At 33.9% G+C, this 13,048-nt stretch overlaps 1 protein-coding gene across 1 annotated transcript in view; it reads right to left on the bottom strand.

Moving 5' to 3' along the window:
* Window positions 1-649: 649 nt before the first annotated feature.
* Window positions 650-13,048, bottom strand: part of LOC122495983 (cyclic nucleotide-binding domain-containing protein 1-like) — a 250,448-nt gene continuing 238,049 nt past the window's right edge. Inside the window, exon 8 of the mRNA XM_043602185.1 lies at window positions 650-741. Coding sequence (XP_043458120.1) covers window positions 650-741 — 92 coding nt within the window. The remainder of the gene's footprint in view (window positions 742-13,048) is intronic.

Below are 13,048 nucleotides of genomic sequence, written 5' to 3'. Positions count from 1 at the left end.
TTGTATAATATATCTCTAGAACATATTAATCTTGCATAGCTGAAATTTTATTAATTATATTATTGATTTTATTGATTATTGATTTTATTTATACATTGATTGGCAACTATCCATTTCTCTGGCTTCCAACCCCTGACAACAATTCTATTTTTTGCTTCCATGAGTCTAATTTACATAGGTCCTATAAGTGGAATCATGGAATATTTGTCCTTCTGTGACTGATTTATTTCATTTAGCAGAATATCCTCGAGGTTCATCCATGTTGTCATATATAGCAGGCATGCAAAAGAATGAAACTGGACTCTTCCCTTACATCATACACAAAAATCAACTCAAAATTAATTAGAGACTTAAATATAAGATCTGAAATTGTAAAACTCCTAGAAGAAAACATAGGTGAAACTCTTATGCAAGGCTAATTATATGGTACATTTTTGTTGATATATGAAAGTTTGTGTAGTCTTTTATAAATCTCTATATTACCAAAAGCATTACCATAACTAACATTAAAATACATAAATATGTGTAAATATCTTACTGTATTATTTTCTAGAGAGTGGATAATATTCCAGTCATTTTAGTAGCAAGTCTACCGAACATTAAAATATAATAGATGCTTGAATTTAATTACTATGGATAATGATATTTATTATAAGTTGATCATTTTACTTACATCTTTCAGATGACCAAAAGTTGGTTTAGCTGTATGGAGCATAAGTTGCTTGGTCACTGGGTCTAATTCTAAAGGAAAACCAAAGAAAATATTTAGAATGTACTCAAAAGTAGTAAAAAAATAAAGAGTGGAAAAGTTGTTAATATTTATCAATATTTTTATATAGAAGACCAGATTGGATTTCCCCTAATAGTAAAATTGACTACTCATTTGTACTTTTTCCTAAATTCACATTCACAGGCACTCTGATCATCACAGAGAATTTTAGCAAAAATTAATCTAATTTGTACAATGTCTAACTTCATAATCAGAAATTAGAAAGTGTTCTATACTTAAAATGTGGCAGACATGTTATTACAGACATGTAATATCAGTGTCTCTTTGTTTTTACAACCACATGTAATTTCATGTCTGTAAGATTATTGGTTGACTACCCCAAAGCCATTACATTATCCCTTGCCAAAATCACTTTATGAGAAGCTAAAAACACAAGATTATTTGCTTTTTCATGCTCCTAGAATCTCATTCTCCTAAGGCATAGGCATGTGGACAAACATAATGATAATTTATCATCCAAATGGGAAAACATTTGAGAATAAAGAGGAATTATTTATAGTTGTTCTTGGACAATAGAGTGAGAATACCAGAAATTTAACCAATGGGATTTAAGAGGTAGTGTGCTGGGAGACTTTTGGGGAAATCTAAATTCCAGGATTTAAAAACAGTCTGCAGTGGGCAACTGCCTGTTATGTTCTGGACAAAGCTATATTGGATCACAGAGCCTGCAGCAGCATTCTGGATACATGAAAAGACAAGACTATGGACAACAGCCAACACATTGAGGATAGCACAGTGAACAGACAGAGAATCTTGCTGACATCATTGGATAGTTTGCCTCTTCTTACATAATAAATAACTTTATCCTTTTAATTAGGTGTCTTTTTCAACTCGTGCCGAAATCATCCTAAATAATATATTCATTAATATTAATATGTACTAAAATTTGGGACCATGATATTTCATGTGCAATCCATTCAATTAACTATTGGACAAACTTTTTGATCATTTTTCCTCCTTAGTTTTATGTAGTCTTTATAATCTCTGTCTTCTTCAATATTGGAATATATGATGAATCTACCAATATTTTTAAGGTAAAAAGGTCAGTGTCAAAACACACTATGTAATATCAGCAAACTTATTAGCCAATTTTATAGTTGGCTTAAAAATCAATTACCAATTAAACTCATGGTGTTAACTTAGTATCTTGAAAAATAAAAGTTGCTCTAAGTAACAGAATTTAAAAAAAACACTGGAGTAGTTAATAACTCAAATTCATTTGACTGTAATATTAGAACACATTTAAGTTAGCTAAACTAAAAAAGTATATACTTGAAAAGGGCATACAAAATAAAAAGAGTAGAGTGACAACATGGCATAATGAAACACTAAATATGGGATAAGAAATATTAGGAAACAAGGATGCTAGCTTTGTACATTGGAAACTATGCAATCTTTCTCATACTGTTGCATTTGCTTCCCCTTAAAGTATCTGTCCACTTTCTTCACTGCCTCATTTTATATAACATTAATATGAGAGGCCCCCAAATCAACTTGACATAATCTTATAATTCAGGAAACTACCAGTTGACCCAGTACTTATGACAGAGTTCATTTATTGAGAAAAGATAATTGGCTTGTCCCAACCTATAAATTTGCTCACATCAATTAAGGATACATCCCTAATTTGATACATCAATTAAAAGAGACTGATTAAGGAGCTCTTTTTTCTGGGTCTGTGAGTGGGAAACAGAAATGAAATTGGTATAAGAAGCCAAGGAAACTCAAAGTTGATTGAGCATATTAAATGCTAGACACCACCAGACAAATTTCATGTTATTTTGTGCAATTCTCACATAATTTCTACAAGATAGGTATTCTTGCAACAATTTCACAAATGAGAAATTGAGGCCTCAGGAAAATTAAGCAAGTGACATTGCCAAGATTTTAGCCAAAGTTTATCTCAAAAAAAGGTAGAAAATGGATAATGACCTCATTTTAAGTCATAGATATAGTTTCCACTTTTGTTTTTCATTAACAGAAGACACATCACAGAATTGTATGGATTTTTCCTCAGTTTTATGGGTATAAAAGTACAGGAACATCATTGTTGTAATAGATGTTAGCATTAATATTCATGTTTTTTTAAACACCATCCTTAGGTTGCCCAGATAATGATGTTGCATTTAATAATTTAGAATATCAAGCAATTTATATCAGAGAAAAGAACACATAGCTAAATTGTAACTAGGAAGCAGTTTTTGATGTGCCTATAGCATTATCATAACTTTTAAGTTGTAGTTGTAATAGCAAATAAAAGTAGTCTGGGAGTGAGTGGTCATTCATAAACCAACTTTTGGGACTGAGTTGCCTCTCTTCACCTCCATTAACTGCTCAGACAAGAATTAAAAGTGGGAAGATGCCATCTGTGAATTGCACTCGATTCTGACATACAGAATTTTCACTCCTTCTCTAACAACGTTTTAACAAGCAAAGAAGCACACTTTTGCAAAGGTGTATGCAGAAATGTCATGTGATTCCATTTCAGTAATTATGATAGCCGTAAAATAATTATTGTTTCCTTTTTTTTTTTTTTTGAGGCTCCAGAGAGATCTCAGGAAGGACCGCTAAAAAGTAATGTCAGATTGATCTACAGGATGTGATTCAAAGGGCCCTGCTGTTAGCAGGTTTTTCTGAAGAAGAATGCCTTCAAGAGTTGACATATTTTATTATAGTGCTTACATGAAGCTCTGAAACCTCAGGAATTGTTATAGAAATGGTACTAGGACTGAGTCCAATGAACAAAAAATTGAAAAAAAATAAGGGTTTCTGAAAAAATGATTATAGGATGTTTTTCATTTATTCTGAAAATGTAGTGAAATATATTGATACACTCTTTAATGTTACACTAACCTTACATTTCTGGAATAAACCCAACTTGGTTGTGATAAATAGCCATTTGTATATATTTCTGGATTCAGTATACTAATATATTATTACAATTTTGCATATTGTTTATTTATGAAATTGGCTAGTCATTTTCTTCTTGTAATGTTTTGAGATGTTTTAAAGGCTAATTTAAAAAGTTTAAGACTGTTTTTCTTCTACTCTTTAGAAGCGTTAAGAGTAATCTTGTTAAGATTGACATATGTCTTCTTAAATAATTGGTAGAATTCACAGATTACCAAACAAAATGGGCCTTTATGGGAAGATTTTCAATTATGTATTCAGTTTCTTTAACAGACACAAAATTATTTACATCTTCTGTTTCTTTTGTGAAGATTTTCTCTTTTTTTTTCTTTCTTTTTTTTTTTTGGCTGTATGCCCAACAAAGGCTTGAATTCATGACTCTGAAATCAAGAGTTGCATGCTCTACTGACTAAGCCAGCCAGGCACTCCATTTTGCAAAGATTTTCTAAGGTTTTGCTTTTCCAGGCAATTGTCCATTTTACCTAAATACTCAAATTTATTGGCACGTAGTGATTCATAATAGCCTTTTATGGTTTTAAATGTCTGCACCTGTAGTGTTTTCACCTTTCTCATATCTAATATAGCATATGTTCTATTTCTCTTTCCTTATAGATAGATAGCACATATACTGATAAGGAGATGGAACAGTTGTCAAAAATATCCCAGTGAAGAAAAATCCAGGGCCGGATGGCTGTACTGATGAAATTGACCAAACATTTAAAGAAGTAAAACCAATATTTCTCAAACTATTAAAAAGAGAGAAAGAGAGACAGAGACAGAGAGAGAAAAGAACACTTCCAAACTCATTTTATGAAGGCTGCAGTATCCTGATACCAAAGCCAGATAAGGACATTACCAGAAAAGAGAACTATAGGTCAATATCCCTGATAAATATAGATGCAAATATGCTCAATAAAATACTAGGAAACTGATTTCAGTAGCACAATAAAAAGACCATTCATCATGATTAAGTGGAACTTATGTGGATGCAAAGATGTTTCAACATACACAAACAATGTGATACTTCACATTAATTGAATGAAAGAAAAGAACTGTATAATTCTCTAAATAGATGCAGAAAAAAAGTATGTGGCATAATGTAACCTCTATTCATGATTAAAAAAATATCTAACAAATTAGGCATAGAAGGAACATGTCTCAACATAATAAAGGTCATTATAAGAAGCCCACAGCTAACATCATACTCAATGATGAAAGGTCAAAATCTTTTCCTCTAAGGTCAGAAACAAAAGTGCCCACTCTCACCACTTGGATTCAACATAGTACTAGAAGTTCTAGCTAGAACAATCAGGCAAGAAAAATAAATAAAAGTCATCAGAATTGAACAGAAAGAAATAAAATCACTATTTGCAGATGACATGATTTTATTTCACTATTTTTAGGATTTTTTATGTTAAGTGTTTATTTTTAATTCCAGTTAGTTAACATACTGACATGATTTTATATACAGAATATCCAAAAAAAAAATCAACCAAAAAAACTGTTAGAATTAATCAACATTCAGAAAGTTGCAGGATAAAAAATTAACATACAAATAATCAGTAGTGCTTCTATACACTAACAACAAATTTTTTGAAAAGGAAATAAAGAAATTGATCCCATTACAATAGCATCAAAAACAATGAAATATTTAAGAATAAATTTTAGGGGCGCCTGGGTGGCGCAGTCGGCTGGGCGTCCGGCTTCAGCCAGGTCACGATCTCGCGGTCCGTGAGTTCGAGCCCCGCGTCAGGCTCTGGGCTTATGGCTCAGAGCCTGGAGCCTGTTTCTGATTCTGTGTCTCCCTCTCTCTCTGCCCCTTCCCCGTTCATGCTCTGTCTCTCTCTGTCCCAAAAATAAATAAACGTTGAAAAAAAAAAAAATTTTACCAATGAGGTGAAAGATCTTTACTATGAAAACTACAAGATTTTAATGAAAGAATTAAAGAAGACACAAATAAATGAAAAAATATCCTGTGTTATTCATACATTGGAATAATTAATATTGTTTAAATGTAAATACTACCAAAGCCACCTACAGATTCAATGCAATCCTCTTCAAGATTGAAATAGTATTCATTACCAAAAAAAGGAAAAAAATACTCCTAAAATTTACATGAACTTGCAAAAAAAAAAAAAAGAAAAAAAAAAGAAAGAAACCAAAGAGCCAAAGAAATCCTAAGAAGAACAAAGCAAGAAGCATCAGACTTTCTTTTTTAATTTTTTTTTTCAACGTTTATTTATTTTTGGGACAGAGAGAGACAGAGCATGAACGGGGGAGGGGCAGAGAGAGAGGGAGACACAGAATCAGAAACAGGCTCCAGGCTCTGAGCCATCAGCCCAGAGCCTGACGTGGGGCTCGAACTCATGGACCGCGAGATCGTGACCAGGCTGAAGTCGGACGCTTAACCGACTGCGCCACCCAGGCGCTCCCAGACTTTCTTTTTTAAAGCTATACTATAAAGCTGTAATAATTAAAACAATATGGTACTGGTATAAAAACAGACAAATAGACCACTGGAACAGAATTGAGAACTCAGAAATAAACTCAGGCATGTATGATCAAGTATATTTGACAAGGGAGTCAAAAATACTCAGTGGAGAAAAGACAGTCTCTTTAATAAATGGTTCTGGGGAAACTGGATATTCATATATAAGAGAATAAAACTTGAGGCCTATCTTACACCACTCAGAAAAAATAACTCAAAATGGATTAAATACTTAAATGTAGGACCTGAAGCCATGAAACTCCTAGAGAAATATATAAACAGCCTCCTTGATTTGGGTCTTGGTAATGAGTTTTTTAAGAATTATGCCTAAAGCAAAAAACTAAATTAAAAATAAATGTGAGTACATCAGAATAAAAACCTTCTGCACAAGACTTAACCATCAACAAAGTGAGAAGAGAATCTGCAGAATGGTAAATAATATTGCCAACCATATATTTGAGAAGAGGTTAATATCTGAAATATACAACACACTTCCACAACTCAATGGCAAAAACCCCCAAATAATTCAATTTTAAAAATGGGCAAAAGATCTGAACAGAAATTTTTCAAAAAATATACAAATGGCTAACATCTATGAAAGATGTATAACATCACTAGTCATTAAGGAAGTAAAAATTAAAACCACAATGAGATATCACCTCACACCTACTAAGAGTAGCCATCATCAAGAAGAAAAGAGGTAACAAATGCTGGTGGGATGAGGACAAAAAAGATCTCTTGTACATTGTTGGTGGGATTGTAAATTGGTACAGCCATTATGGAAAACAATATAGAGGTTTCTCAAAAAGGTAAAAATACAGGGGCACCTGAGTGGATCAGTCAGTTAAGCATTTGACTTGATTTTGGCTCAGGTCATGATCTCACGGTTTGTGAGCTCAAGCCCCGTGTCAGGCTTCACGCTGAACTGTCTGTGTGAAGGGTGCTTGGGATTCTCTCTTTCCCTCTCTTTCTGCCCTTCCCCCAATCACACACTCTCTCTTAAAATAAATAAATAGACATTTAAAACAATATTTAAAGTAAAAATAGAACTAACATATGATCCAGAAATTCCATTTCTAAAAATATATCCAAAGAAACTGAAAACACTAACTAAAAAAGATATCTGCACCCCATGTTCATAGAAACATTATTTATAATAGCCAAGACATGGATGAATGGATAAAGAAGTTGTGATACACACCCATACACACATTCACACATTTTATACATCCAACAGAGAATTGTGCAGCTATTAAAAATAAGGAAATCTTACCATTTGTGACAACATGGATGAACCTTGCAGGCATTATGTTAAGTGAAATAAGTCATACAGAGAAAGACAAATATTGTATGATCTCACTTATATGCAGAATCAAAAAAAACTTACAGAAAAAGAGATCAGATTTGTAGTAATCAGAGGTGAGGGTTAGAGGAGGAGGTATCAAAAGGTACAAACTTCTAGTCATAAGATAAATAAGTACTAGGGATCTAATATACAACATGATGTTAACACTGCTATATGATATAAAGGAAAGTTGTTAAGAGTAAATCCTAAGAATTCTCATCACAAAGACAAGGGTTTTTTCTTTTGTTTATAGTTATATGGCATTATGGATATTAACTAAACATACTGTGGTAATAATTACACAATATATGTCAATTAGAACATCATGATGTATATCTATATGCAATTATTTCCCTGCAAAACTAGAAAATATGCTTAAAATATCTATGAATGTTATTTTCCCAATTTGCCTAAAAGGACAAAATAAAGTATAAGATCATTTCAATTTAAGCTAGAAAAACTTCTCAGGTTATTTAAATTTTTCCTGAACTTTTTGGTAGCCCATAAATCTAAGATACTGAAGTCATCTCTGATTAGCAGGAAAGAGCAATCCAGTGGATTTGTGCCCAAAGCACTAATGAATGTGAAAGTAATCCATATAAAATTTCATTTAGTTGCAATAATGAAAGAAATTTTAAAAAATTACATCAAATCTTTCTCCTATGCAATCAAAACCATATGTTTTTAAAACTATGTTTTTGCATATTATTTAAACAATATTTTCAGGGCTTTATTCACTTTGTGGCCACTAATCTTTTTTTTTTTTAATTTTTTTTTTCAACGTTTATTTATTTTTGGGACAGAGAGAGACAGAGCATGAACGGGGGAGGGGCAGAGAGAGAAGGAGACACAGAATCGGAAACAGGCTCCAGGCTCTGAGCCATCAGCCCAGAGCCTGACGCGGGGCTCGAACTCACGGACTGTGAGATCGTGACCTGGCTGAAGTCGGACGCTTAACCGACTGCGCCACCCAGGCGCCCCTGTGGCCACTAATCTTAGTACTTATGGAAAACAATATTTGTAATGTCATTAAGACAGTATTTTTTACATCACTGCTATTTATTAATGGAAAATTCAACTAATTGGCAGGGAATATTTCAGTACACAAAACTTGGCGGGAATTCCGAAAATAGTTATTACTATATTACAGCTATTATAGAAATGGATAAGAGGCGTCTGGGTGGCTCAGTCGGTTAAGCTCGGACTTAAAAAAATAGATAAAAAAATAAAAAAGAACAGATGCCTTATGTCAGAAAAAAAATTATCAATAATTACCTATCCATAAAACTCTAATTAATTGGAGCACCTGGGTGGCTCAGTGGGTTAAGTGTCCGACTTCAGCTCAGGTCATGATCTCATAGCTTATGGGTTCAAGCCCCAAGTCTCACTCTTTGCTGACAGTTCAGAGCCTGGAGCCTGCTCTGGATTCTGTGTCTCCCCCTCTTTCTCTATTCTTCCCCCACTCATGCCCTCTCTCTCTCTGTCTCTCTGTCTCTCTGAAAAATAAATACACATTAAAAATTTTTTTAAAACCTCCAATAAATTTACTTTTGATAAGTGGCTTATTACCTAACTGAGTGATTTTTAACATATTTCTAAAGAACAGCTTATTTGGTTGCCTATGGATCAACAACTTTTGGCAATAGCACAATGTTTGTGAGGATTTTGTAAAGTGAGTTTTTAAATATTTGTGTGAATGAAATAAATATATATTTAATAGATACACCTAGGCTAATCCTCCTTATAAAATATCTGAACATTGGGGGCTCCTGGGTGGCTCCATCAGTTGAGCGTCCGACTTTGGCTCAGGACATGATCTCACAGTTTGTGAGTTCAAGCCCCCATCGGGCTCTGTGCTGACAGCTCAGAGCCTGGAGGCTGCTTTGGATTCTGTGTCCCCCTCTCTGTGCCCCTCTACCATTTGTACTCTCTCTCTGTCTCTCAAAAATAAAATAAATAAATGTAAGAAAAAATAAAATAAAATATCTGAGCATAGCTACATAATGGAAAAGACTTTGTATTTTTAGTAAATTGTAAGTTAAAAATGGAATTCTGTTTATTCATTCAGTAAACATATTAGTTTCAATTGTATACCAGAAATAACAGTAAATAAAATAAACTCTCTGACCTTGGATAGCTCACATTTTAGTGTAAGTAATTAATTTCTTTTTACTTATTAATTACTCATTGTTCTAGTGTAAGTAATTAAAATACTTAGAATAAGATGAAAATTCCACATGTGAGTGAAATCATGTAGTATTTGTCTTCTCTGACTGACTTCTTTGTTTAGTATAATACTCTCTAGGTCCACCCATTTCTTTGTAACTAGCAAGATTTCATTCTTTTTGATGGCTGAGTAATATTCCATTGTAGATATGTATACCACATCTTCTTTATCCATTCATCAGTCAATGGACATTTTGGCTCATTCCATAATTTGGCTATTGTTGATAATGCTGCTATAAGCATCAGGATGCATATATCCCTTCAAATCAATATTTTTGTATCCTCTGGATAATTATCTAATAATACAATTGCTGGGTCATGGAATGGTTCTATTTTTAACTTTTGAGGCACCTCCATACTGTTTTCCAGAGTGGCTGCAGCAGTTTGCATTTGCACCCACCAACAGTATAAGACGGTTCCCCTTTCTCCGTATCCTCATCAACACCAGTTTTTTCCGGTGTTGTTAATTCTAGCCATTCTGACAGGTATGAAGTGATATTTCATTGAAGTTTTGATTTGTATTTCTAATTTTTTTTAATTTTTTTACATTTTATTTATTTTTGAGAGACAGAGACAGAGCACAAGTGGGGGATGAGCAGAGAGAGAAGGAGACACAGAATCCAAAGCAGGCTCCAGGCTCCAAGTTGTTAGCACAGAGCTCGATGGGAGGGCTCAAACTTAAAAACCGCGAGATCATCACCTGAACCGAAGTCGCTCAACCGACTGAGCCACCCAGGCACCCCTGATTTGTATTTCTGATGATGAGTGATGTTTAGCATCTTTTCATGTCTGTTGGCCATCTGCATGAAATTTGGAGAAACGTCTATTCATGTCTTCTGTACATTTTTAATTGGATTTTTTTTTTAAGGTTGAGTTGTGTAAGTTTTGTGTATATTTTGGATACTAACCCTTTATCAGATATGTCATTGGCAAATATCTTCTCCCATCCAAAATTTTTACTTTTAGTTTTGTTGATTGTTTCCTTTGCAGTGCAGAAGCTTTTTAACTTGATGAAGTTCCACTAGTTTTTTTTTTTTTTTCTTTTGTTTCCCTTGCCTCAGGAGACATATCTAATAAGAGGTTGCTATGGCCAATGTCAAAGAGGTTGCTGCCTATCTTCTCCTCTAGGATTTTGATGGTGTCCTGTCTCACATTTAGCTCTTTCATCCATTTGAGTTTATTTTTGTGTATGGTGTGAGAAAGTAGTACACTTACATTCTTTTTTCATTTTGCTGTCCAGTTTTCTCAATACCATTTGTTTAAAAGACTGTCTTTGTCTCACTGAATGTTCTTTCTTGCTGTGTCAAAGTTGACCATAAACTTGTGGGTCCATTTCTGGGTTTTCTGTTCTGTTCTATGATCTATATGTCTGTTTTTGTGCCAGTACCATATTGTCTTGGTCACTATCGCTTTGTAAAATTACTTGAAGTTTGAAATTGTGATGCCTCCAGCTTTTTGTTTTTAATTTTTTCCTAATGTTTATTTATTTATTTTAGAGAGAGAAAGAGAGACAGAGAGAGATAGAGAGTTGGGGAGGGGCAGAGAGAGAAGGATAAAGAGAATCCCAAGAAGGCTCCACTCTGTCAGTGCACAGCTTCACATGGGGATCAGACTCACGAACTGTGAGATCATGACCTGAGCTGAAATCAAGACTTGGATGTTTAACCAACTGAGCCACCTAGGCACACCTTGCTTTTCTTTTTCAAGATTTCTTTGGCTATTCAGCATCTTCTGTGGTTCCATACAAATTTTAAGATTGTTTGTTCTAATTCTGTGAAAAATGCCGGTGGTATTTGATGGGGATTGCTTTGGGTTAATATCAACATTTTAACAATATTTGTTCTTCCAATCCTTGAGCATAAACTGTTTTTCCATTTCTTTGTGTCACCTTCAATTTCACTGATCAGTGGGTTTTTTTTAAGTTTATTTATTTATTTGAGAGAGAGAGAGAGAGAGAGAGCACAAGCAGGGGAGGGGCAAAGAGAGAAAGAGAGAGAGAGTCCCAAGGAGGTTCCATGTTATCATCACAGAGCCCAATGTGGGGCTTATTCCCACAAACCATGAGATCATGACCTGAACCAAGATCAAAAGTTGGATGCTTACCCAACTGAACCACCCAGGCACTGCCACCATCAGTTTTATAGTTTTCATAGTACAGATCTTTTAGCTCATTGCTTAGGTTTATTCCTGATGTCTTATGGTTTGGGGAGCAATTGTAAATGAGATTGATTCCTTGATTTCTTCAAGGAAATTTCTTTGTGCTGCTTCATTACTGGTGTAGAGAAATGCAACAGATTTCTCTTTGTTGATTTTATATTCTAAGACTTGACTGAATTCATGTATCAGTTCTAGTAATTTTTTGGTGGAGTCTTTTGGTTTTTCTACATAGAGAATTATGTCATCTGAAAATAGTGAAAGTTTTACTTTTTCCTTGCTAATTTGAATGCCTTTATTTCTTTTGGTTACCTGATTTCTGAGGCTAGAACCTCCAGTATTATGTTAAATAACAGTGATGATAGTGGATATACCTGTGTCAAGTACTTTTAATACACTATTTCTAATCTACAAAATTATATTTCATAGTAAAATTTATTACCATATTATTGACAAAAATACAAGGGCTTATATAGGTTAAATAGTTGCCTACAAATATCATACAGTTTCTAAATGTTTGAGATTGGATTTACACTCAAATCTCTATCAGACCAAACCCTGCATTTATTTTATTATATGTATTCCCTCTCCTCTGTGCAACAACCATTGAGTATATTAAGTTGTGCAAGTAGAACTTTAGACAGAATCATTTGTTTGCTTTCTAAATGAATGAAAATGATTTATTTTCTCCTTAACTCAGTGCTGATATGTGTAAGAGAAATTTTATGACTCAGAAATTCTTTCCTGCCTTTTTCCAGATATAACTCAGGCTGGTTATGATGAAAGCAATTGCCAAGAGTGAACAGGTGGAGCCCTAGACAAAGATATGTACAGAGATGAAGCAAAGATGCCATTTTAAAATTAGCTCAATCATGTTTTAAGAAGTTGTTAGAAAGATATTGAAGCCTACAGAAAAAGATTACATAAGAATGATGACCTGTTTGTAGACAAGGAAAGATCTAGATAGTAAACAAATAACAAGTACTTGCTACATATTCCTTTTTTAAGTTTATTTATTTATTTTGAGGGATAGAGAGCAAGCAGGGGAGTGGCAGAAAGAGAGGGAGAGAGAAAATCCCAAGCAAGGTCCGTGATGTCAGTGCAGAGCCCAAAGCAGGGCTTGACCCTACAAACA

The sequence above is a fragment of the Prionailurus bengalensis genome, chromosome F2, assembly GCF_016509475.1.
Source record: "Prionailurus bengalensis isolate Pbe53 chromosome F2, Fcat_Pben_1.1_paternal_pri, whole genome shotgun sequence".
Taxonomy (NCBI): domain Eukaryota; kingdom Metazoa; phylum Chordata; class Mammalia; order Carnivora; family Felidae; genus Prionailurus; species Prionailurus bengalensis.
This window is presented reverse-complemented; position numbering and strand designations above follow the sequence as displayed.